General features: G+C 38.9%; 1 protein-coding gene and 1 long non-coding RNA gene across 7 annotated transcripts in view; one reads left to right on the forward strand and one right to left on the reverse strand.

The window, feature by feature from the left end:
• NADK2 (NAD kinase 2, mitochondrial) overlaps positions 1-23,175 on the reverse strand; it is a 45,486-nt gene extending 22,311 nt beyond the window's left edge. For both annotated transcript variants that reach the window (XM_001092624.5, XM_015139873.3), the window contains exons 1-6: positions 22,769-23,175; positions 12,929-13,017; positions 11,598-11,686; positions 10,669-10,750; positions 4,660-4,743; positions 2,810-2,946 (exon numbers count right to left, since the gene is read on the reverse strand). In XM_001092624.5, coding sequence (XP_001092624.2) covers positions 2,810-2,946; positions 4,660-4,743; positions 10,669-10,750; positions 11,598-11,686; positions 12,929-13,017; positions 22,769-23,068 — 781 coding nt within the window. In that variant the 5' untranslated portion in view covers positions 23,069-23,175. The remainder of the gene's footprint in view (positions 1-2,809; positions 2,947-4,659; positions 4,744-10,668; positions 10,751-11,597; positions 11,687-12,928; positions 13,018-22,768) is intronic.
• An 80-nt stretch (positions 23,176-23,255) lies between these two features.
• LOC106998712 (uncharacterized) overlaps positions 23,256-27,754 on the forward strand; it is a 110,358-nt gene continuing 105,859 nt past the window's right edge. For 3 of the 5 annotated variants that reach the window (XR_013418300.1, XR_013418301.1, XR_013418302.1), the window contains exon 1: positions 23,289-23,936. This is a non-coding gene — a long non-coding RNA (uncharacterized LOC106998712). Of the gene's footprint in view, positions 23,937-27,754 lie in introns of all 5 variants that reach the window. The other 2 variants (XR_013418303.1, XR_013418304.1) reach the window with 1 other exon arrangement.

Raw genomic sequence — 27,754 nt, forward strand, 5'->3', positions numbered from 1 at the left:
CATTGTGTTAGGTATTATACATCATCTAAAGATTATTAAAGTATAGGGAAGGATGTGCATAGGTTATATGCCAATACTATGCCATTTTATGAGGGATGTGAACATCCTCGAATTTTGGTATCTGTAGGGGATCCCAGAACCAATCCCCCTCAGGTAGCAAGGGATAAGTGTATATGAAATAATCTGCTCCAGTCACCAGCCCCTCCATCTCCTCCTCCTCTCTGGAAGCTTGCAGTAGCTGTTTGTATTCTGACAAACCTTGGTGAAGAACAGTTTACCATTAATTATGTGAAACACTTTGTGGGTCCTTTCAATTCAAAGACTCTTGCCTAAGTTTCCTAACTGAAATTTTTAAAAAGTATTAACTGATTCATACTAACTATATATTTATAGAGAACAGGTAATATTTTGATACACACATACAACGTATAATGATCAAATCAGGGTATTTAGGATATCCATCACCTCAAATATTTGTCATTTGTGTTGGGAATATTTCAAATCTTCTCTTCCAGCTATTTTGAAATGAGGTATTTTGAACTATAAAATAAATTGTTAATTATAATCAGCCTACTATGCTACTGAATGCTAGAACTTATTCCTTCCATCTAAGTGCATATTTGTACCCATTAACCAACCCCTGCTCATCCCACCTTTCACCCTTCCCAGGCTTTAGTAACTATCACTGAACTCTCTATCTTCATGAGATCAACTTTTTCAGCTCTCACATATGAATGAAAGCATGTGATATTTGTATTTCTATGCTTGACTTATTTCACCTCACATAGTGACCTCCAGTTCCATTCATGTTGCTGCAAATCTCAGGATTTCATTCTTTTTATGGCTGAATAGTACTCCATTGTGTATATATATACACCATATTTTCCATATTCATTTATCTGCTGATGGACACTTTGACTCCATACTTGGCTATTGTGAATAGGGCTGCAACAAACATGAGGTACCAGTATCCCTTTGCTATACTGATTTCCTTTCCTTTGGATAAATAGCCAGTAGTGGGATTGCTAGATTGTATAGGAGTTCTATTTTAGATTTTTGAGAAACCTTCATGCTGTTTTCCATAATGGCTTTACTTATTTACATTACCACCAACAGTGTATAAGAGTTCCCTTTTCTCCACATCCTTGCCAGTACTTGTTATTTTTGTCTTTTTGATAACGGCCATTCTAACTGGGGAGAGATGATATCTCACTGTGGTTTTGATTTGCATTTCCCTGATGATTAGTGATGTTGAGCATTTTTTCATATAGCTGTTGGTTATCCATATGTCTTCTGAGAAACTTCTATTCAGAAACTTTGCCACTTCTTAATGAGATTATTTGTGTTTGTTGTTTGAATTCCTTGTATATGCTGGATATTAGTCCCTTGTTAGATGAATAGTTTGCAAGTATTTTCTCCGATTCTATAGGCTGTCTCTTCACTCTTGCGTCCTTTGTTATGCAGAAGATTTGTTTAATATAGCTCCATTTGTCTATTCTGTTTTTGTTGCCTGTGCTTTTGAAGTCTTAGCCATAAAATCTTTGCCTAGACCAATGTGCTGAATAATTTCCCCTGCCTGTTTTGAGAAATCATCATGTATGATTTTTTGATTTTGAATATTTTTCATTAATCAGATATGAACATCCTAGATGCTGAGCTATGATTCACTAACTTTGTATGTAATATTGTTTCTATATATGAATACTAACTTCATTTATAAACTAAACACAGTAAATCTGAGGAATCTGAGCAGTGACTCTTTATATACCAATCTATATCTTTTTATAAGACTGCTGGTGAAGACAGTTAAATCTACCATCTATTGTTGGTAGCAGTAACTTCTTTCAGTGAGGGATTAAAATTTCTAACTATTATTTTTAAATTGTGCTTAATAGTTACTGCAGACTTTCAAAAACAATAGAAGTTCATGCACATATAATTTAAGATTTTTTTAAATATAATTTTTTTTGGAGGAGAACCTTTAAAATACAACATAAACACACATTTTAGAAACATGCTAACCTATAAAGCTGTAAGTCACCATGAAAAACTCTGGAATAAGTGGATATAAACCTCAGGTACCATGAAAGAGCAGAGGCAGAAAGCAAAAATGTAAAAGTAGCTTTTCCTGATAAATTTATCCAGAAAATAAAACACAGGAGAAAACTGTATCTTTTTATACAGTCTACAAATATTTAAGATTTCTTTTGAGATATTCTTGCATCATTAAAGTCCTACATTTGCTAGAAAAAGTGGGAAAATATGGCTCAAAATGGAGAATTCGCTTTAACCCTCCTAACAAAAAAAGCTGCCAAATCACCTTATGCTAATATTCTCTAAGCTACACAAATATTTCAAGCACAAATCCTAAGGCTGGAATGCAAAATTTCCCAACAAATATATTTCATATATTTAAGTATAACTATATAAAATATATAACCATCATAATCTTCCACAGATTAGCTCATTTCAACTTTACTGCTTTCCTTTTTTTTTTTTTTTTTGACATTTCAAAGATTAAGGCCAAGAATCTTTTCTCAAACATCAACTATCTTATCAGATACTTTACCATCCTTCCCTAATCAGCTATTTTTCAAATCTGTCCTAGAAAACATCTAAAAATATGCTATTATTTCTTACTTCAGATTCTAATAAACTTTACAATTGAAGTAATTCACTGTACTTTGTTAAGTGCTACTAATGAAACTAAAAACAAGTTAATCATATATTATTACATCAAAAAATTTGAGGTCAAAGGAACTATGAGTTAAATATTTCCCCAAACACATCTGATGCCCAATCCACCTACTTTCATCATGAGCTCTTTCAATGTTAAGGGCTCTATTGTGTTGATTCAAGCTTAGCTGCTGCTCGTGAAGGTCCACAGGAACAGGGTTTATGCCAGTCCCTTCAAGGTATAACCTGATTCTCTGCCTCCACAACCACCTTGGAAAAGTGAAGAAAAGGCGAATTATGTTAAAATAGAATAAATTAAAGAGTACACATTATAATAATTTAAGGAAATTAAATAGTGAATAAAAAAGTTACTAGTTATTCCATGAATAAGTTATATCAGAAACACCTAAAGTCTATAGCTTCCTTATCAATGACAGATTTGAATATTTATTCTCTTTTCAATTATAATGGAAATACCTAATGTGCTTGTACAAAATCTCCCAAGTAACTTTTAAGTCAAACTCTATCAAGAACCCATAAAGTCCAAGATACTGAGCAAGATATAGTTTGTGCTTTGCTCAGCAAAAAATATTACACAAAAAAGAGAGCAAACTTAAAATAATATTGTGTTTAGATGGCTGGATTAGATAAAAATCCCTCTCCACAAATTTTGTAATGCAGTTTTTTTTAACCAATAAAAGGAAAAAAGGATTAAGAAACAATAAATAAAACAGTTTTGATTACACCTAAAAATTTAAATAACATCTCTGGTAAAAGGAAAAAAACAATCAGATTTAATTGATTTCAAAACCAATAATCAATGTATCGAAAGTCAATGGGACAGATTCTGCTTGGTAAGTATACAAAAATATACTTCCACTTGGTAGGTATAAATTAGCCATTTCTAAAGTTGTCAAACTTCTGAAATGACTAGAAACTAGAATTATTGGTAATGAAATGATTCTAGAAAAGTCAAGAAGATGTAATACAACTTCACAAATATCTGTGGGAAAAGCTTTCCCAAACTATAAAATACAGTCCAAGTCAGAAAATAAAAAGTAGTCCAACTTGGCTCTCTCAAATATAATTGGCCAACCTCATGCTCCTTCTTCCACCTTCCTGTTTTCCTGATGGTATGACCACTGAACACATTAAGTAAAAGAAATTTTTAAAAATCCCATCCCCACTACTTAAGAAATACTTTTATGTGAGACAGATACCAGGAATCTCAGCATGGTTGGATTAAATCCAACTCTCAATCATTACTAGATGGGAGATAAAGATAAAAAATATAAAATCTAAAAATTCAAACAATTTTAGCCAAAGTTTTAATTACCTTTCCACTAAACTGATAAGGACAAGTAACGAGGTTAAGAAAGTAGAGACACGGCTGCTATCTCACTGAAGGAGAAAAAAAATCTCTATATGCAGTTATATTATAGGCCAACCAACATTTGTCAGGGTTTCTCTCCACAATTCCAACTGGACTAGGAGAAGGTAAATTAGACCTATGTGTGACTCAGCTAATACATTACTTTTAATGGCTACTGTTATATCTATGGAGTAATCCAAACATTATCTGATTTGTTCTGGTTTTTTTGTTTGTTTGGTTTGAGACAAAGTCTTACTCCGTTGCCCAGGCTGGAGTGTAGTGGCGCGATCTCAGCTCACACTGCAACCTCTACCTCCTGGGCTCAAGTGATCCTCTCGCCTCAGCCCCACAAATAGCTGCGACTACAGGTGCTTGCCACCATGCCCAGCTAATTTTTGTATTTTTTGTAGAAACAAGGTTTCACCATGTTGCCCAGGCTGGTCTCGAACTCCTAAGCTCAAGTGATCCACCCGCATCGGCCTCCCAAAGTGCCGGGATTACAGGCGTTGAGACACTGTGCCCTGCCTGATTTGTTCTGTTTTTTAACAGATTTATTAATGGCACATACTTATTAAGATACTTATATAAGAAAAACTGTAAGAAATTCCTACCTGAACTCACCACGATAGAACTTCTGTAAGGCTTCTGGAAAGGAATGTGTATATCGAACGGGCAAGCATAAATGACCCTCAGACCTGTATTTTAACAGGAATTTTTTGGTGATATAAAGAGGAAAAGAAAAAAAAGTGAAGCAAAAGAATTTAATCAAAAGGTATCACTAAGTTATAAAATTAAGAAATGAAATTCTAAAAATTTCTACTCTATATTCCATTTTTTGCCACAAAATTGTGTTTTTTCAACAAAAATAAAAAAGACCACATAGAGTTAGTAGTCTACATCCAGCTTTAATGCCATAATACATAATAATATGTGAGTTTCTACATTACAATGAAACTAAAAATAGCAGCAAATCTGCCACTAATTACCCTGTAAAGTTACCTAATGGTACAGTGTTGTTCAAATAATTACATTATTTAACTACTAACCTTAAAATTTTTATTCTAACCTTTAAATCATTTAACTATTAACTTTGGGCAAGTCACTTTGGCATCAGCTTCCTCATCTCCAAAATCAGGACAAACCAGCAATCTCAAAAGGTGATTCTGAGGAATCAAAATATTTATGTGAAATGTTTTGAACCATAATTCCTTTTTAAATGTCATTTAAGATATCCTAAGTCACTAAAAAAGAACTGAGAAAGCTTAATCCAATGTAATCCTTCATTTATTCAAAAATATATAAATAATGAAACTCCTTTAAGGAGTTCATAGCTTGATGTGGAAGACAAATTAAAATGAATCATTGCAAATTATAAGGTGGTAAGACTGCCTATTGGTTGGTGTAGATGAGAGTATGTGGCACCTAAAGATGTGTCCAGAAGGCTCAGTCATCATCATTTAATGATACTTCAATCTTGAAGAAAAGGCTGAGGGTAGGCTTAGGAAAACAAACTCCTGATAATCAATGTAAATCAACTTGTAAGTGTGAAGACCAGAGAAAAATGTTTTTACAAAGTTGTGAATAGTAAACTTCTTTATCTAAGCGGGTCAACACTGAGGTTAAGAAAACGCAAGGCCTAGGTTTTTAAATTCTTATATTCGTTGTAATACTTCACGCAATGTTAAGTATATAAAAGGCATCAATGGTCATTTGATAGCATAATATCTGCTGAGGTCAACTGCAAGTCTAAAACCTCTGTAGAGAGAAGACTCTCTCATGAGGTTACAGTCAGATATCAGCTAGGGCTGCAGGCATCTGAAGGCTTGACTTGGGCTAGCACGACCACTTCCAGGGTTGCTCACTCACATGGCTGGCAACTTGGTGCTGGCTGTTGGCAGGAGACCTCAATCCCCCTCCATGTGAACCTCTCCACAGGACTGTTGTGAGCATCCTCATATCATGGTGGCTGTCCTATCCCATAACGAACAATCCTCAAGACCAGTATAGACGCTGTAATACCATTTATGACCTGGTCTTGGGACCTACACATTCTCACACCATATTCTACTGGTCACATAGGCCATCCTTGATTGACTATTGGGGGGCAGGGAGGAGTACATTAAAGGGTACCTAAATACTATGAAGCTACCTTGGAGGCTGACTATCCACATGCCCTCTATCCCATTTTGAATATTAAGCTTTCAAATGTTGTAATTATTTACCAGGCTCAGTAGAGTGGCTGTAGAATACAGAAGAGACAGACAGAAATTACACATTTGATTTAGATGAGTCCATGTGAGTGGGCCATCTTGAAAGTGGATTCTCCAGCCCAAGTCAAGCCTTCAGATGCCTACAGACCAAGCTGACACCTGCTTATACTCAGGAGAGATCTCAAGCCAAAACCACCCAGCCAAACTGCTCCTGAACTCCTGACATGCACAACCCATAAGAAATAATACACTGTTACCATCATAAGCCTCTAAGTTTTGAGATGATTTGTTATGCAACATTTGAACAACTTAAGTTGTTCAACTTAAGTTGAACATTAACTTCTGATCTTTTTCGAAGCTCTGAGCTTTTTTGAAGCTTTTTTGAAGGACTGAGATACCACCATATTTAAGATAAAGAAGTCAGATAACTTGAAGCATACACAAAACCAGAAGGCAACTTTGGCTTGCCTGGAGGCAAGAAGAGAAACCAAAGAACTTCTAACACCTGTTCTTCTAGGTAGAAAATAGAGAAGAGATGACAATATTAACAATTGCTTGCCAGCTTCAAATTCCCACAAATTTATGAATATGAAGCCAGTTTTCAAAAGAAAATATAGTTCAATAAACTGTGTAACATATGATCACTAAAGTTAAGAATCTTTTACCTTAATGATATAAAAATAAGCCATTAAGAAGTTCTAAAACCCACATGCATCAACATTGATGGCAATTAAAAATTAATTACTGAACCAATGATCTCAATTATTTACATTTAGGGAATATTTACTCAGCTAGATTGGGGTTCTATCCCTATTCCCTAAAATCACTTAATCATTCATTTTTCAAGTATTTATTACCTACCAGCTATGTATAAAACTATGCTAGTGACAGAGAAATTAAAATACAAGGTCCTATACTCAAGGAATTTATAGTCTAATGGAAGAGAAAAAGAAACAGAAAATAAATATATAGGGATAAGTGCTTTCTGTAGAGGGAATTACAACCCAGGAGAAACCCCAGTCTTGAACAAACAACAACCACAGAAGTGAGTAAGTGGTGTAAGGGAACTTTTGACAAAAGCACATACAAAGGCATGGGTGGGTGGGTTGGGGGGACATGGGCCTTTCTGGAGAACTCTTTCACCTACTCTCAAATCATGCCCTGGATCTTATATATCAACAAAGCTCCCCACCAGAGTAAAAGCATCCCTGTGTGAGCCTCTAACCAGCATGTTGGTGGACACTCATATAGTTACATTTTGCAGTTAAGAACAGCCTTTTAGAAAGGATCCTAGGTTGATCCTAGAACAGTTTCCAAAAATACATTTTTTAAGCTAAAGAATGTGTCATGCCTGTGGACATATGAGGATAGGTGAAACTAGAAAAGCAAATAGGCAAGAGACAGTGAAAGATAATATATTTTATGCTAAGGAATTTACAATGTATCCTGAAGGTCATGGTAAACTAAAAGATTTTAATAAGGAGTGGGTATAATCAATTAGATCTGCACTTCAGAAAGAAGCTAAGACAATGTGTAAAGGATAAGTTAGAAGGAGAGAGACTGTAAGCTAGTTCAGTAATTTAAACAACTATAAAGGGCTGAGCTATTTTTAGTGGCAGTGAGGATGGCAACAGATGGACTCAAAAGTAAGTTCCCTAGAACTTAGGACCAATTTGAAGATAGAGTGAGGGAGAGATAGTTACAGCTTCAGCACAGATGATTCCATTCATTAAGAACGATGGGAGAGAGAAAAGGAGAGTTTATTTGTACATGTTACATTTTTAATACCACTGGATATATCCAAAGTAGAGGCCAGTGTGGCTAGAATAGAATGAAGGGAAAAATAATAGGCAATAAGGACAGAGAACGGTAAAAGGCCAGATAATGTATAGCCTGTATATCATATTTAAGGTGACCAACTGTCCCCTGGTTTGCCTGGGACTGACATTCTCCTGGGACACAGGACTTTCAGTGCTAAAACTAGGAAAGTTCCAAGAAAACCAGGAGTTTTTCACCCTATTCACAGTAAAAAATTAAGATTTTATCCTAAGTTAGATGGGAAGCCATGAGAAAAAAAAAATCTAGGCAGAGAAGTCACATAATATTATCAAACTTTCATAAAATAATCATGCTGGCTGCAGTGGGGAGAAGAAACTAAGAAACTATAAGGTTAAGAATGGAAGCAAGAAGATCACTGTTGGAATAAAGATTCTGCAGTCCCAGGAGACTCCAATACCACAGTATTAATCAGCCTCCCTGGAGACAATATAGGAATTGAAGAAGAAAAAAGATGGCCCAGAGCACAATATGTAAAAACACCAGTATTTAGCCAGGAACCAAATAGTAAGATCCTTCAAAAGAGATACAGACAAAGAAGTAGTCACAGAGATAGGAAGAAAGGGGTATCACAAATGCAAACAAAGTAGAGTAGAAATAAGGGAGCAGTTAGCACCAAAAATTTCCCAGAAATCAGGTAAGACAAGGACTAAAATATCCAGTAAATTCAGTAACGAGGATATCACTGATCTAAGGCAAAAGCAATGTCAATGAACTGGTTGGGGGCAAATCCATAAAAAAGTTGCAAAGTTTTAGAAAATAACTAAGAACTGAAGAAGTGCAGATAACCAAGCTTGGGGATAAGTGGAAGGAAAAGAGATAATAAAAGGTTATACGTATACGTATAAAACCTTTTATACGTATAAAAGGTTATACGAAAGTGACACAGGGTAAAAGATTTTTTAAATTTTCTTGAAAAACAGGAGTTTTGAACAAGTCTTTTCAGGCTAAAAGGAGTCATGTGTGAAGGGAGAGAAAAAAAAGACAACATGATAGGACAAGATTTTTTTAAGCAGGAGAAAAGGTGAAGTAGTTCTAATCCAGTGACTTTCAAATCCTCTGTGAAAAAAAAGGTGGGTTTATTGAAGGAGGAAGGATAAGGGAAGCAAGGTGAATGCAAAAGTTGAACTACTGAAGCAGCCACCACAGAGAACGGGGAAGAGAGATGAGTAGGGCTACACAGGAAGTTTGTGTGCAACTCTGAGTCCACTGTTAAGTGCTGAAGACTACAAACTGGAAGTGCCACCAAACCCAATGATCTTTTTTCCCCAGATGACCACAGCAGTACTGATGCAGAAGTAGAAAGGATGATGGTCAGATTGATCTAGAATTGTGCAGAAAGGTAACGATGAAGAAATATTTGCACTTTGGGAGGCCAACGTGGGAGGATCACTTGAGATCAGGAGTTTGAGACCAGCCTGGCCAACATGGTGAAACCCCATGTCTACTAAAAATACAAAAATTAGCCAGGTGTGGTGGTGCATGCCTGTAGTCCCAGCCACTCGGGAGGCTGAGGCAGAAGAATCACTTGAACCCAGGAAGCAGAGGTTGCAATGCACTGAGAGCACGCCACTACACTCCAGCCTGGGCAACAGAGCAAGACTCTGTCTCAAAAAAACAAAAATAAAAAGAAAAGAAAAGAAAGAAAGAAATATTTAAGAAAGTAAATGAAGTGAGGAAGAAATAAGTGGAGAAAATGGAAGGGATCAAAATACTGAAAGTCAAAGGGCAGATTTAGTGGGATAAAGTAGTAAGACTGCTGTTAAGGTAGGAGGCTGCAGTCAGAGTGGAATTAATTAGGATTGTAGAGATAGGGAAATTCCAAATCATCAGAAAGTCCAGGTATAGTCACGGCTGTGGGTGGCTAGAACAGACTGAGGGTAAATATCAGAAAGCTGAGGAAGGAAAAAAAAAATGCCAATAGTGTTTGGATAGGTCTTTTTATTAAGTCAGTAAAGTCACCTCCCCAAAAAAAATCAGTGGTAGCATAACGAGGAACATAAATACAAGCCATAAGGAAGAGTAGAAAATGGATCATTATTAACTTGTCCCTCCTCAGCAATACCAAAGGTCCCCAACACTCACCTGGGTCAAGAACTCAGGTCTATTATGCCATAGATCCTACTCCCAAACTACCTGGGAAGCGAAAATATGAGAACTGGTCCATCCCAGTTCTCCTACCACCAATGCCAGCTACATGTATATATATTTTTCATGCCTGAGGTTAAAACTAGAGCTATATCCTTGAAAACAACTACATAAAAGACAATCCTACTCAATTCTACATACCTAAATTTCATTACTAGAATGTTTCTGGAACATGGTTCTAATATTCACGGTGGCCAGGAACAATCATGCTTCCACTTAGACACCATACACCATAGTAAAATGTCTGTAGTAACAGAGCCCAGGCATGTGAACATGGTGGAGAAAATAAAGAATAGCTTCCAAATTTTAAGACAGACCATAAAAAGATACTATGCAAGCAAAGCAGAAATGCATGTATGTATAACCTAAAAAAAAATTAAAAAGCACACCACACAAATCAAACAAAAAGTGTATGTTCTTTCTTACCGTTCTGGATCAGTGTTTACCCCTATAACTGGTTTAAGTCTGTCCAAGACTTTACTTGCTGCCAGCAGCATTGTGCCATCACCTAACAAAAATAAGACAAAATATAAGACATAACCAGATTTCTGTTATAAATCCAGTTTTTGGCCATTGTGAAAATTAGTAGTTTTAACAATCATACCCTACCCTGCTAACTGCTATAGCCTATCCCACTCCCTTTCTATCTATTATACCTTTGGATTCTCTCTCCCACTCTAATCCAAGATTTCGTAAACGGCAAGATTACATTTAGGCAGAGTAATTCTTTGTTGTGGGGACACTGTAGAATGTTTTAGATGTATTCCCTTTACATACTAGTAGCACCCCACAGTTGGTAACCACTAATCTAATCCAAAAATTTCTATTAGCCAATCTTCTTTCCTTCTCCCATAACACCAGTCCAAATTCACAAATTATTTTAATGAAAACATATCCAATGTGTCCAACTTCAAATTTTTCTCTTCAACACCTGCTGTCAACTTAAAGTTTTAGAAACAGTAGCCATTAACTTAATGATAAAGTTCAGAAAAAAGAAAGTATATTGGGACCAAAGAAGAATAGAATTTACCTCATTTCATTAAACTCTTTATCAACTTCATTTTTTTCTTAAAACTGCTATAATTATACCAAAATACAATAACTGATCCTTTGAATCATATTTGAAGTTAAATGCATACCTTAAATATACACAAGGAACCTCACAGTAACATCATTCATTTAAAAAGTAGACTTGTATAAACAGAAGTTTTAAACCTAATCGTAACAATCCAAAAAGTTGTTTAATGGTAAGACTCTGACGGCTTCAATATAGCTAGACCCTAGGGTATCTGGAAATAATGTGTATTAAACAACATTTGTATATTCCAACATCGTTACTTCTGTAAAATTATTACCTCCTGCAGCTATGACAGCATCTGCCCATCGAACAGTCTCTTCATCATATTCTCTCCTCTTTACTAGACGAACCTCAATTCCCTCATTCCTAGGATAAAAAAAGGAAAGGTTATACGAAATTTCCACTAATAATATATATATAACAGGGGTATGTTTTCTGAGAGGCAGATGATTACAACAGAGATGTAAAATAAACAAATTTGTGTCTTATAAGCAAATGTACATGGAGCTTTATAGCATTATCTTTGTTATCATTTAATTACAACAGCCAATTAACTAGCTAATTAAGGAAGCATATGAATAAATCAAAAGTTATATCCCAAATCTCCATGTGCTTTAAAAGCTTTTATAACCACTAGTGAATAGCAGTATTAGTTAGAATTTCATTTTCTCTCCTCCTTCTAATGCTTACATTCATAGTACAAAAACGGTCCAGAAGACTAACACCTAGAGTGACGATTTTTTTTTTTTTTTTTTTTTTTTTTTTTTTTTTTTGAGGCGGAGTCTTCACTCTGTCGCCCAGGCTGGAGTACAGTGGCGCGATCTCGGCTCACTGCAAGCTCCGCCTCCCGGGTTCACGCCATTCTCCTGCCTCAGCCTCCCGAGTAGCTGGGACTACAGGCGCCCGCCACCGCGCCCGGCTAATTTTTTGTATTTTAGTAGAGACGGGGTTTCACTGTGTTAGCCAGGATGGTCTCAATCTCCTGACCTCGTGGTCCGCCCGCCTCGGCCTCCCAAAGTGCAGGGATTACAAGCGTGAGCCACCGCGCCCGGACTGAGTGACGACTTTTTAAACTATAAAACTGAATGGCCGTTATTTTAAATCCAACAAATATCCATTGAGTACCAGACACTGGAATAGTGACTGAACACTTTGTAATTCACATGTTTCTCACACTGACCTTCTTGTACACACATAATTGCGTTTAGTTCTGAATTAACTGAAGTTTCTGTAATTTTTGGACAGAAGTTTCTATAATTTTCAGTCACTCAAAAATATTATTACAATGAACACTCATATAATCCACTAGTCTGTTTTAATAAATAAAACATTACACAGTTGAAGCCAGCTGTGTAACTGAATTAACTCTGTAGAAAATGCATTTCTCTGGAAGATCAAATAATTGAAAATACTTGTGACATTTTCAGAGAATAAATATTTCCTTAAAGATGCTATAAAATCAGATCCATTAACCTCGATATAATTTTCTGAAAATGATTTCATAGTAACAATCAACACTAAAAGCCTAAGAATGGGCTGCTAGTACAAAATAAGAACTGGAAGTCCTGAATATAAAATCCAACCCAAGACCCAATCCCACAAACTTACCGTAAACTATCTATAATATGTTCTACATTTTTGGTGTGAATATGATGTCGTTCAAGAAGTCCACTGTAGCTAGAGCCTTTCAATGCAAGCTATATCAAAACAAAAAAAAAATGTTGTTTTACTAATACATATTACACATAATGTTCTAATATTGTTTTTTAAAAGCCCCATATAAAATACAATTTTTTGAAAATATATTTTAATGACTACCTGTGAAACCTACCAGTACAAATTAAACTAGAAAGCCTGATATCAGAAAATTATAATTTGGCTTTAATACCAAATACAGCATTATGTTTTCTGAATCATATAGTCACCAGGATCTCAATATCTTATGTTTTACAGCTTAAGCTTTTTATTTTTTTGACTTTTTTTTTTTTTTTTGAGACGGAGTCTCGCTCTGTCGCCCAGGCTGGAGTGCAGTGGTGCAATCTCAGCTAACTGCAAGCTCCGCCTCCCGGGTTCATGCCATTCTCCTGCCTCAGCGTTGATGACTTTTTAACACATTGCATATGGCTACTTGATGACCAAAGATAAACTAATACTTGTAGAGGTGGTTAGATGACCTTTGTTCCCCTTGGATTTGCTTCTCTCTTGTTCTCAGATTTATAAACTCTATTTGGAATTTACCCTATGCAATCTAAACAAAGGGCTGACTAGCTACCTTAGAAAGGGTAACTTTTATATTTTTATATATATATATGTAATATATATATATATATCCTTCAAGAATTATTTTTCCTAGTTGGAGTAACATTTTATAACTATCTCAGCCTAAAATTTTTAAAAGTATATTTCTTATGAATAATCCATAAAGTAAAATGTAGAGAAAAAAGTTCAGAAATGTCCTTAGTGAACATCCATTTAATCGCCAAGTAGGAAATTTGTTCACTACAGTGAATGCTAGAATTCAAAAGTGTGTTATTTGTACTTTTTTGCTCCTCCAAATTCCTTTATACCTTTCCTTTTCCCTTTTTTTTTTTTTCTTTTTTTTTTTGTTCCTGAGATGCTGCCTTGCTATGTTGCTCAGGCTGGTCCTGGACTCCTAGGCTCTATTGATTCCCCTGCTTCCGTTTCCCAAGTAGATGAGATTATCGGCACATGTCACTGTGCCCAGCTTATACCTTTCCTCTTTATGTAACAAAATCAGTTTTCAAATACCTACTACATATATATATATATATATATATATATATATATATTTTTTTTTTGAAACGGGGTCTGGCTCTGTTGCCCAGGCTGGGGTGTAGTGGTGCGATCTCAGCTCACTGTAACCTCCGCCTCCTGGACTCAAGCTGTCCTCCCACCTCTGCCTCCCAGGCAGCTGGGACTACAAGTGCACACCACCACACCCAACTAATTTTTGTATTTTTTTTTTTTGGTAGAAATGGAGTTTTACCATGTTGCCCAGGTTGGTCTCGAACTCCTTGAGACCACACACCTCGGCTTCCAAAAAAACAATCCACACACCTTGGCTTCCAAAAAAGCTGGGGTTACAGGTGTGAGCCACCACACTCAGCCTAATATACAATCTCAAATATTTTGTTTTAAATCATTACTTACTGAACTATAAAGTAAAACTATTTCTTAGACAGCATATTAATACATATTTTACTTTTTAAAGGTTATAAAGATAACACTCACAATCTGGAAGATGCACATTTAAAGAAAATTGAAATCAAATATAATCTTATGGCTCAAAAAGGGTTAATATTTTGATACCTACCTTCCCTATCTTTTGTCTGTGACTACTGGGTTAAGAGTTTTTAAATAGTTTTGCCCTCACTTTGTAATCTTTGTATGTTCTCACAAAAGAGAAGCTGAGGAAGCATTTGGCTATTGTGAAAATTAATAAATAGATGTTAACTCACCAAGATATACTACAATAGATTAGACAGCCTGTGCCAAAGTTTAATGCCTAGCCAAAAGCCTCATTAAACTTTAAGCTACCAACGTCAATAATTTTTTAAAGGAAAACATTGACTATGATAATAACTAGAAAATTCCTTCATTTAAAATAATCAACAAATCAACACAAGTCAGTAAAGTTTGAAAAACTAGAGTTTTTTAATATGGACAAACATAGTATTAATATTCAGATTACCACTATCATTACCCAGCTACAGATTGACTAAAACTGCATTAACCACCTCTCAGTGAGTATGGACCACTACCCTCTCCCTTGGCAACCTCTAGTTCCACGGCTTTAAAAGAGATCTATATGCTGATGCCGATGATTCCCAACTGCTATCTCCCAACCTGGCCTATCTTTAGGGCTTCAAATACATTTATTCAACTGCTTATTTGACATATTTCTTTGGATATCTAACAGGCACCCCAAATTTAGAGGGCTAGGTACTGAACATGCCAGATACTGAATAATTAAATACTATTATTATTCATTCAATATCTAGCATATTCAATATCTAGCCCCTCATTTTCTGGCCCAAGAATTCCCCAACTATGGCTTAAGCCAAGAGTCTAGAGCCATACCCGATGCCTCCATTTTTGCTTATTTCCACATCCAATTACTAGATCTTATGTTTGATCCAAGCACTTTTCTCTTCTTCACCTCTACCACTCATGATCTCACACCTGAACCACTGCACAGGCCTCTAACTGGGGTTTCCTACTTCCACTCTTGGAGCCCCATAGATTATTCCCCACACAGAAACCAGAGAGACCACAGCATGTCTCTTCCTCAGTTTAATGCCCTCTACAAATGGCATTCTCCCTACCAACTCTCAGGCTTATGCCATCTGACTTCTGCTCCTTTCTCCTACCTGTTTTCCTCCCCATTCCCTACACTCTAATCTCTTTGGTCTATTTTCACCAAGCTCTTCCTTCGTACTTGTTGGAATGCTTTCCATCCCTCCACCTAACTCTGACTCTTTTTAACACTGGGGTGCCAGGACTGCTGAAACAGCTGCTGCTGGTGCTGCCCTTGCAGCTGCAATAGGCTTACTGTGTATTTGAATTAGTTACATCTAATTTACCACTTCTACTTTAAATAAAACTTCAAGAGCAGCTGGCCCTCATACTTCAATTCCCTATCCAGACTTTTTACCTTATGTTCCAAATTTTGGTTTGGACAATATGGAACATGTACCCAGGAAAAAAGCACATAAACCTTACTGTGTAAGCCCTGTAAATGCTAGTCTGGGAGTTCAGAAACTTTTATGCTTACTTCCTGGCTCTCAGCAAGCCCCAGGAAAATAAGATACTTGGCAGTTGACTGTTAGGGAACTTTGGCTTGAGATGGCGAAAGGGTCTGAATTTGTGGGAGAAAAAGTTCTGAAGAACTAACAAAAAACTTCAAGTTTTCTATGATTGCTAACAATACTAAAATTTCTAAAATTCCAAATCTAAATACAAAGTTCAGTCAGTATCAGAATACTTAACATTGAAGCAAAAATGTCAGTTCATAAATTCTTATTCCCACTCAAATTTCTTCTTCTGAACTAATTTTCTAATAAGTCACGCTCAACATTCATTTAGAGAACGTAAGTTCTTATTTTCTTTAAAGACCTTGCTGGTTGGGCTATTAAGCTTTATTAACATGAACTGGCTAAACAAGGCAGATAAAAAATAAGAAAATCACTTAATAAACAGCATCAGTTAGAAAGGCTTAAATCACTATTCAACTGGCTTTAATTCTTCCCTCACATTCAATCACCACAGCCAGTGAGTAGTGAAGTCCAATAATTATATTTGTTTAAAAGGAATATGCAAAAGCTGGTAAGAATTTCTTGCTACACCTTTGAAAATAACATGACTTCAAATATCTAAAAACATTCCTTTAATCAGACAAAAATAAGAACACATGATTTCTTAGAAAATGTCTTACCATTAAAAGGTTAGAGAAATTACTGAAATTCAGAACACATTCCCAATTCTCTGCAATGTTACACAACATTATTAGTAACAGTCTTTAATATTTTCCCCAAAAACCTGTTAATTCTTCTCTCCATTAAAATAAATAAATAATTAAAGATTCACCAGGACACTTGGAAAAAGCAGGTGACTCCATGAGATCTACAGACAGACAGACACATTTCAGTATAAGCAAGAGTTTCTCCTACAGAATCTGCAAAAGCCAAGATCATGTCTCTCCACACAGCTTTGATATTAAAATAAAACACAACACGTAAGGAAAAAAAGCAAGATTTTGAATGGATAGATTTAGCACACTTTAAGATCCAGATGTGAAGTTACGCTATTACCTAAATGGTTTATAACACCTTTATTAAATTATCACAGATAGTTTTACTTATCTAAAACTAAATTTATTGCAATTACAAATTTTTAAGGCTTGTTTTACTATTGAGTATTGCTATTTTGTACTCTGTAATTTCTATGGTAGCTTAATAAGGGAAAGAGTTGAGACTTTTTAAATTTAACACATAATAAATGCACAAACTTTTGAGACAATGACAGTTCAGTATGTAAATCCACTAGGCATAATTTAGGCACCCTGAAAAGCATACACATTTAACTAAATGGTACTCTAAGTGTTACTCAAAATTGCCTTAAAAAGGTTAACAGCACCTAATTAACACCTAGATAGTCAACCATTTACCTAACATGATCAGACCTAGTGCATCAAACCCTAAAGATTTCTTCAGATATATTTGGTATTTACCTTAGATCACCTCTATCCCACTTACTTTCTACCAGGCTATCACCTTTATTTTCCCCATCGTTCTCTATTTGTGCATTCCTCTGTTAATTCTGTTGACCTCCTCCCTTGGTATTGCTCAAGGTTCCAACTTTGGTTTTCTTATCTGCTCTCACTTCATTTTCCCTGAGTTATCTCCCCACTCCAGGAAACTGACCTACCAACTATATCCCAGTAACCTTGAAATCTATACTGTTAGTCCACATCTCTTGACCCTGGACTACAAGGAAGCTGGTCCCAGCCTCAAGGAGAAAAGACCTAAAAATGATCTTACTACTTTTTTTAGTGGAAAGCGTGGGGTTGGAGAGGATGCTGAAGGAGATGCAATTCTTGCCCTCAAAGAGTTTACAGTCTAGAGAAGAAAATAAACACAGATAAGTATTATGAAGTGAAGAATGCCTAACACAATCTTGGTAGCCAGAGAGAGGCAAAGGCACAGCAAGGTTACCAAAGATGACATCCTGAGAGAGTAATGTCTGAGCTAAACCTCAAACAAAACAAAACAAAACAAAACAAAACAAGAATTGGATAGAGGAAGAAGAGCATTCAAATCAAAGGAGGCTACAAACGGAGACACGTACACACTGAGCAATGCAAATTCAACCACCCTGAAATACCATCTTTCACCCACCAGGTTGGCAAAGACCCAACAATTTGATAAACTATGGAAAAACAAGTCCCCTTATACAGGGCTGGTGAAAGTAAAAATCTGTACAATCTCTAAGGGAAGCAATTTGGCCAAATCTGTTAAAATTTTATATGCAGATGCCTTTTGACTCAACAATTTCAACTTTAGGTATTTGTCTTACAGCTTGATTTACATGCATATAAACACAAATGTTATTCATTTCAGAATGTGCTTAATAGCAGAAGATAAATTAGGACACACAATAAAGTTATATACACACTGTTTTTAAAAAGAATGAGAATGCTCTTTATGACAATCTCCACAAATGCTGTTAGGCTAAAAAAAAAAGGCACATAATACCTTAAATAGTATATTATCATTGAATAAAAAGAGATGAGGCAAAGAAAAAGAATATTTCACTGTGTTGATTTGTAGGCATAGGTTGCTTCTGGAAGGAAACACAAGAAATTGATAATAGTTACCTCCAGGGACAAAACTGAATGACAAGTGACAAGTAACAGAAAGACTTTTCATTGTATAATATTTTGTATCTTTTACATTTTGAATCATTTTATGTGCTAGTGATCCATAAATTAAACTAAATCAGTAAAACATCTAATGGAAATTAAGACAGTTTGAAATTGCCAGAATATGAAATTTAAGACAAGAAGTGATCAGAAGTGAAGCTCAAGAGGTAGCCAGTTCACGAAGGGACTTTTCTGGCATTCTAAAGATCCTGAACTTGAGCCCATGACCGTGTTTCTCAGTGTAACTGGGGACCACATGCAAACTAGGGATAAAACACATCCCTGGAATTCAGCCAGAGTCATTAATGTCAGGTGTGTACTTCAGAAAACCAAAGTCTGGGAATTCTCCACAAACTGAGTCAGAGTCTTGGGGGCTAAGGTTCAGGTGTCTGCATTTTAACAAGTACTCTAGGTGACTAAAGGGTACAGGGAGCTTCTGTGGAGTTCTAAGCAGAAGAGAGAAAGGGCCAGATGCTCACTTTAGATAGACACTCTGGTATCTGTGTCTAGAAGATTTGAGAGGAGCAAGATTCAGTTAGAAAGCTCCGGCAGTACTCCAAATTATGCTATTTGATTAACAATCATATTGTATACAATATACTTATTGCATACAATGTAGCAAAAGTATACCACCTGACAAAATTATACCATGGTACACTTATTGCATACCCTGTGGCAAAAGTATTATCTGCCCAAATGCTACAACCTAAGCCACAATATCTTCAGAAAACAAAAGGGAAATCCAAGGTGCTACACCTTCCAAGTCATCTAGTTTAATCAAATAACACGGCAGACTATTAAATGAAATTATTCTATCCCATTATGAATTTTAGAAAACAAAACTAAAAGTAGACACCAATAAAAGGGTTGCCAAGTTGTGAGACCTGGAATGACGGAGAGGAGGGTAGAAACTGCTGACTTCTTATTTGTTCTATATTAAATTTTTTTTTTCCCTTATTCAGTCCCCATCCTTGGTGACAGGTGAAAAAGAGCTTTAAATAAAACCTTTTTTTGACCAGTGAGGTATGTTTCTGGTGTCAAAATCCTTTCCAAGTCAGTTCTGTTTCATCTAGAGTTCTAATTTGTGTTAAGGACCCTGTTAATAGCAGTTCCACATTTGCCAACAGCTATATCTCTTAATGAAGCAAGTAAATTGTAGTAATAGTTTTACTGGCTTTTGAAATGTCATGAAACAGTAGAACTAAAATATTTGACCAGAAATTTGATATCACAAGATAAGTCATTGGTCAATCAATGGGGAAAAAGACAAGATTTTAAAATAAAGCAATGTAACCAATATGAAAGGGTAAATAAAAGTCAAAACTTTGACTAGCTTGAAGGATGTAAACCTATTCTGTGCATGCCTTATCAACTAAAAAATATTTCCTGTAATTGTTTACATTTCTACAAAGTTAGAAAATCATCAGCCTTCAGGGTATAAAATTATACTGGCACTCTATCCTTCATCTTCCATTTGCATTTTAACAAACAGCCTAATACAGACCTGTTTTACATAAAAAAAAAAAACAACAAAAAAAAAAACCACCACCACAACAAAAGAGAATGCTTTGACAAAAAACCAAGTTACCATGACACTATAGACACAGCAGCCATGGTGAGACTCAAACACTTGGCCACTTTCTTTTATATCCAATTCACATGATTCACATAACTTAGTATTTTTTACCCAGCAATATAACCAATAATACTTATCATCTTCTCACTCCTATTACAGAATCCCATTTTAGGACAACTTCACACAGCCCAGTATTCTTTGGCCTATTAATAATCTCTCATCTGGGCTACAACTAATGCTATTGCACTCTGAGTACGGGCCTTGATATAAACTATAACACAAATTCAAATCAGTAAGGAACTTATCCAATAAAACTGTAATGACAACAACATCAACAAAAACTATTCCAATGCCTGGCAATTACAAAACTGTGTATTCTACAGTCCCAGGAGTTTTACTTCAAAGCTGGCTTATCCCAAACAGCATTACCTAGCAATAGACAAATATTTACCTTATTAGAGATTTCTCCACTCAGAATGGGTACACTTAGGTAGTTTGACTTTTTCAGACTTATTGATTTTCCCTACATTTTAAAAGTTTTTTATTAAGTGGCAATCTAGTTCAGAGGTCCAAGAGTTAATCCTGAGATGTCACCCATTTTCTTGAGGCCTTGAAAACGTTATCCACAGTTTCAAAATGCCAGCACTGTAAAGGACCTTGGAGGCTATCTGGTACAACCTCAGCAATTCACATACTGAATTAGGTGGAGCACTTTGAAAACTATACTACACAAGGACCATACTACACAAGAAGTATCATTTCCACCTATGAGGCCCAGAGAACACACATAGGAAGTTAACCACACAGAACCAGGGGCCTAGAACTGAGCTCTTCACTCTTAATCCCACACTTTAAACATGCCATGTGAGCTATTTTAAATTGTTGTGGGAAGCTTCGATAAAACTGTATGCACATATTCATGCATACATGGCATTTGACAAATTCTACAAGCTAGACTTTGCAAAATTAGTACAACCCAAAGGGCACACCACTTTCCCCAAATAGTAACACTGTGCTTTCTTATGACATTACTAGTCCATGCCTCACCTCTAGTTTCACTCCCTAACACAAACTCAACTACTCTAGCCTCCTGTTCAAACTGTTTTATTCTTTAAATGATGCAAGTGTATTCTATAAACAGTCATTTTCAAACACTCAGGAAACAGAAAACAAATCTACAAATTTAGACTCCCATCAGGTGAATGCAGAGGCCCTCTTCAATAAACCCAACAAAGCAGCAGGATGTTTAATGTTGACAACAGATTCAGCACTTAAGCAAAGATGATTTATAATTTCATTTTGACGCCTCTACAAAAAAATAACTTCGCTAAGATCACACGATACCAGAGGTTTCCAACAGGTTGTCTTGTCTTGCACAGAACTAAACTAAATTAGTTATGTGCAATTAATTCCAAAACCTTTTGGTGCACAGTGCCAACAATTAAGAGATTTCCAACAGATTTTTCTGGACACATTGCTCATGGTAGCACCGGGCACTCTCCTTTTCCTAAAGTTGGTGGATGGGGGTATGGCATCAGAAATTGTTTTTAAAGTGTTGGGGGGACGGGGGTTGACAACAGGAAGATTGAAACTCTGGTTTTCCTCTTGGATTTGTATCTTTTTGCATATATATAAATAAACGTATCAAATATGGTCTATTGTGGAGATATTGTTGCACAAGAGTCGCAGGCTTTTTATTTCACACACTACCCAGTATACCAGCCCCTTGTCCTGACATTTCTCCTTAAAAACGTATATATACAAGTCACATTTTCTCCCTTTCCCTTCTCAGCACCAAAGACCTGTGCTTTTAAAACAAGCTGGTAGTGTCCAACGACCACGTTACAGCAAGGAAAAGGCTCAGGCTGAAGGGCTTTCCGGAGTGCCCTAGGCCTCGCAGTTCTGCAGAGTAAAAGGGGGTGTGTCCGCGGTAGTTTCGGCCCTTTTCCCCCTGCAGCTCTCAGCGGCGCCCCGGGCCCCCTTTCTCGGGGCGTCCTGGGGAGCTGTTCGCAGGGCGTCCAGCCCTCAGGCCACGGCTCACTTTCTTGGAGTGGGACCCAACCAGCGAACGAGGGCGGGGTGGGCGAGGGCACCAACGAATCCCCAAACCCCTCACTCTTATGAGACCACTCGGCAGCCCCTCTTCGCCCTCCCCGCGGCGCCCCTGCCTCGGAAGTCCCTGCACCAATACTGCCCCTCTCCCTCTCCCCGGCTCTCCCTCTCCCCGGCCCTGCCTCTCCCTCGCACGCACGCCCAGAGGCAAAGAGGACCCAGGGAGAAACCAGAGGACCTGGGGGCCGCGAGAGAGGCAGGACGGGCATCTGCGGTGCCCTGGGAAGAGTTGTCCCGAGAGGTCTCGCCCGAGGGGGCGCAGCAGCCACCAGAGCCCCGGCCGAGCACGGGAGCGAAGCGGGGCCGAGCCAGGACCCACCAGCTGCTTCAGGTCCTCCTCCGAGAGCTCCGCGTAACGGTACCGCTGCTGCTCGAACTCGTACCGGGTGGTTTTGGCCACCACCACCACCCGGGAGGGGCGGAAGCCGCCGTCCGGGCGGCTGCCACAGCCCGCCAGCTCGCGCGGCTGCCCCTGCCCCAGATGCCGCCGGCCGCCACCGTCACCGCCCAGCCGGGGCCGCGCGGCGGGGCCTCCCGCACCCGGTCCCCGCAGCGCCGCCGCCCGGCCGCCCGCCACGCGACAACAGCTGCCCAGGAGGAATCCTCGGTAGCAAGTCATCCTGGGCCAGGCCGCGGCCGCGGGCTCGGGCTCGGGCTCGGGCTCCGGCTCCTTGCCTCCGCTCCCCACCGCCGGGAGTGCGCGCCGCTCGCGCAACCCCGGCCTCTAACTTCGCGCCGGGCGGGCAGAGGTTAAGTGCCGGGACGTGCGTGGCCAGCGCGGCTAGGGGGACGTACCCAGACGTTGACGAAGGCGGGGAAAGCGTGGCGATTGGGAAACCGGAGACCCCACGCGGGGGAAAGGTGGGCGGGGAAGAAATGGAGACCTCGGGCTAGTGGGTTTTATTTGTTTGTTTATTCGTTTCACTCACGCCTGCGTAATGGCCGCTTCGCCGCCCGGGGGCGACCTCCCAGCTCCACAAGCTTCCCTGAGGTAGCTCTTCTCCCGCCCCCAGGCTAACTCTATCGGCCAATCAGAACCCGCGGCGGCCCCGGATCCCGAGGGGCCGCGCCATTTGCTGCGGCCGGGAAAGAGGTAGAATTCTGTTAGGCGGTTGCGCCGCTCTGAGGAATCCAGCTGGATCCGGTCTGAGGCGGCGCGGGGCCTGCGGGTGGGGTTTTGAGCCACTGGCGGGAAGGCAGGTTCCGGGCATGTCCTCGCTCGGGTTCTGTTCTGCAGGCCGACCACGTGCCCGTTGGTTCATTTGACCAGGGCGTGTGATAGCTGGTGTGTCCAGGGCCGGGCTGGGGGCTGAGGAGGGGGACCCGGCTCCTGCTTCACCGTGTGCGTGACCTGGCACGAAATCCTCTCGGCGTGGGACCCAGTGCCCGCCCCGCTGCCCCCCGAAGAGGCCTAAGGAACTTGGAGGATGATGGGTAGGGGAGCCTGGCAGAATGGAGCCTTTCTCCACGAGGAGCGACGGTTGAAAGTAGGCAGGACTAGAGCGCGGGGTTAAGAATGTTAGTCATTTGGACTTTGTCCTATAGGTTGGAATTATTTGAAAGCTTTTAACTGGAATGGAGTGAGTTAAAGCAATGTTTGATGACTGTTGATCTGGCTTGGGAATGTTGGGTAGCTTGGGAGGCAAGAAGAGGAGGACAGGATGCTGTTGGGATAATGACCCATGGAGTGATCAGGACCAGGACCAGGGCTGGGGTGTGATGAGAACAGAAGGAAACGTCCCATTGTAAGGGGGAAACCAAATGGCAGTGCACATTCTGCTGTTCAATTCCTGCAGCTCCCTAGATCCCCTTCCCCTGGCACTGTGTTTGCTCCTTTGTAGTCCTGGCGCTAAGTCGCTTCTGGACTTTGGGCAGGTTACTTCATCTTTCTGGGCCTCAGATTCCTCATCTGTAAAAAGGTTAGGTGACCCCAAGGTTCTACCAAGTCCAAATCGATTCAGTGAATCTGTGACTCTCCTCACGGGCCCACCAGCACCAGCGTTCATTCGTTGGTTCCCGCTGTGTGCCTGCTGTGTGCCAGGTAGTGTATTGGACTGGGAGCATGCACAATGAAGCCCGATAGGTGTTTACTTGGTAAAGTTCTGCCACTGACCCATTCTCACCAAGAACTTTGCCTCACAGCAGCTGCTTATAGTGACGTGTAGTGTAACAACCTTAATAACCTGAACTTCTAGAGGTAACATCTATAACTATGCTCAGACTCCTTTGTAGTCTTACTATTTTAAACTTCATTAGATATTAGGAAGGGAATAAAAGGGAGAAATCACAGATGACACTTAGGTTTGAGGCCAGGGTGAATAGGGGAATGTTAATTGATCCATTCGACAGAAAAAAAAAAAATGAGTAGGGAGAAACTGGGATCAAAGTCTGAGTTTTGTTGCTCATATTTTGAAATCTCAGACCTCATTTCTTCCCACTTCACAGATTAAAAACCCAGATTTTTGGCTCTCTTACTTCAGCTACAAACATATGCATTGGCATCTCAGTTGGAATAGGCCTTTGTCCATAGTTATTTTGCATATCATCTTCCACCTCCTAAAAAATGTGCTTTCTGAAGGCATCCTCTCCCAGGTAGCTTGAATTTTCCCTCCCAAATGAGTTTACCTCTTCAGTATTTAAATATGCTCATGTCTATGACATCTTTAAAGTTTTTCTTAAAAAAACAACCTCTAAGCCTTGGTTTTTACATATTGCCTGCCTTACCTTTACAGCTGATTCTCCAAAGAGTAGTCTTGTTTATCATTGTCACATCCCTGCCTCCTAGTCATTCCTCAACCTGTTGTACACTAGCTTCTCCCCACTACTTTGCTAATTACTAGTGTTTCCAAGGTGGCCAAAAGATATTGTTGGAACTCAAAATACTTTTTTCAGTCCTTTAATTGCTTGATCTTTCTGAAGAATTTGGAATGGTTATCATTTCTTCTTGAAATCTTTTACTGTCTCCCAACACACCAGTCACTAACAGTGTTTCTCCCATTTCTATGTCCCTTTTTGACTTCTTCCTAAACCCATCTCCAAGGTGTCTTCTGTCCTTGTCTCCTTGTCTCTTCTTCTGCCTCTTCTTTGTCCTTCTCCCTCTCTCTCTCTCTCTGTCACACACACACATTCCTGAGTTCATTCAGTGTTGTGTAATGGAAGGATCTTGGTTCAAATCCCAGTTTTATTGTTTATTAGCTTTGTGAAACTTGAACTGGTTGTTTAACCTTCCTGAGCCTACTTCTGCATTTTTAAAATATAATTGCTACCTTGTAAAATTGTGAATATATGACAGATGCCTAGCACTGTGCCCACTACACAGTACACACCTGGCAAATATTAGCCCCTTTCATGACCTCAGCTATTACTGCCGTCTTTAGCCCAGATCTTTCTCCTGAATTTCCAATCCTTATCTAGTTTCCTTTTAGATAATGTCTCTTAAATCTTACACATGTAACACGCATTCGTGGAGATTAAATTACATTTGAGTGTCACTGTAGGCCGGGCATCCTGCTAGGTGCTACAGATGAAATGATAAAAAGTGTCCATGCCCTTGAGGAGCTTAAAGTCTATGCAGTGATGGAGTTATACACAGAATGCTATAGAAATTTGGAGGAGCAGGTCTTAAGTCAGCCTAAGAAGAGTTAGACAAGGCTTTCTGGAAATGTGAAGAGCTAAGCCTTAAATGATGAATACAATATTAGCCATTATCAGCAAGAATGAGAAGGAAATTCCACAGAAGAAACACCATGAACAAATGCATAGAAGCAATGAACTAGCAATTTTGAATTTTTAGAGAATTTAGAGAGAGGCAGACAACACTGGGAAGTGAGGCTAGAGAGGTAGACAAGGGTAAAGACAATGAAAAGTGTTAAATCCATGCTTAGGAACTTGTCTTTTATCCTGCATATATTAGGAGGAACCAAAGGAGAAAATGACACAATTAGCTTTGCAAAAATTGTGATTTTTTTTTTTTTTTGAGATAGTGTCTCGCTCTGTCATCCAGACTGGGGTGCAGTGGCGCAATCTCGGCTCACTGCAACCTCCACCTCCCGGGTTCAAGCAATTCTCCTGCATCAGCCTCCCGAGTAGCTGGGACTACGGATGTGTGCCACCATGCCAGGCTAATTTTTTGTATTTTTAGTAGAAACAGGGTTTCACTGTCTTAGCCAGAATGGTCTCGATCTCCTGACCTCATGATCCACTCACCTCAGCCTCCCAAAATGCTGGGATTACAGGCGTGAGCCACCGCACCCCAGGCGTGAGCAGGCATTTTTTAGAAGAAACACAAACAGTGAATAAATACTTGAAAAGATAACATTATTAGAAATTAGAGAAATACTAATAATATCATTGTGAAATAATATTTTATATCCACTAGATTGGTACAAATTAAGAAATCTTGGTAATACTCTGTTAGAAAACTTATCAAGTCTTGATTAGCCTAAACATTGGCTAATCATTTCAATAATTCTTCCTTCCAGTGTAAAAAAATAGTTTACAAATTTTTTTTTTTTTTTTTGAGACGGGGTCTTACTCTGTCACCTAGACTGGAGTGCAGTGGCACTGCACTGCATGGCTAACACAGCCGCAAACTCCCAGGCTCAGGCGATCCTCCTACCTCAGCCTTCTAGGTAGTTGGGACTACAGATGCATGTCACCATGCCCTGCTAATTTTTTTTTTTTTTTTTTTTTTTTTTGAGATGGAGTCTCCCTCTGTCATCCCGGCTGGAGTGCAGTGAGTGGCACGATCTCGACTCATTGCAACCTCCGCCTCCCGGTTTAAGCAATTCTCTGCCTCAGCCTCCTGGTGGCTGGGATTACAGGCCGTGCCATCACGCCCGGCTAATTTTTGTATTTTTAGTAGCGACGGGGTTTCACCATCTTGTCCAGGCTGGTCCTAAGAACTCCTGACCTCATGATCCGCCTGCCTCGGCCTCCCAAAATGCTGGGATTACAGGCATGAGCCACCGCGCCCAGCCACCCTGCTAATTTTTTGAAATTTTTGTAGAAATGGGGTGTTGTGCAGTGTTGCCCGGGCTAGTCCTGAACTCCCGGGCTCAGGCAATCTACCGAACTCACCCTCCCAAACCAAACTGCTGGCATTCATGGATTTAATGTTACTGAGTTTTAAACTCAAACTCCATCTATGGTGAGGCTGGTGTGCTTTTCTAGTAAATGAGTCTAACCAACCATGTGATAGCCATATCTCAAGCAAGCTTAACTGTTCTCAACATTTTATGGGAAAAATTATATATCACTGTGATATTCACAACTTGAAGATTTACACAGGTTTTAAAATATATCA

This window comes from Macaca mulatta, chromosome 6 (genome assembly GCF_049350105.2).
Source record: "Macaca mulatta isolate MMU2019108-1 chromosome 6, T2T-MMU8v2.0, whole genome shotgun sequence".
Lineage (NCBI taxonomy): Eukaryota > Metazoa > Chordata > Mammalia > Primates > Cercopithecidae > Macaca > Macaca mulatta.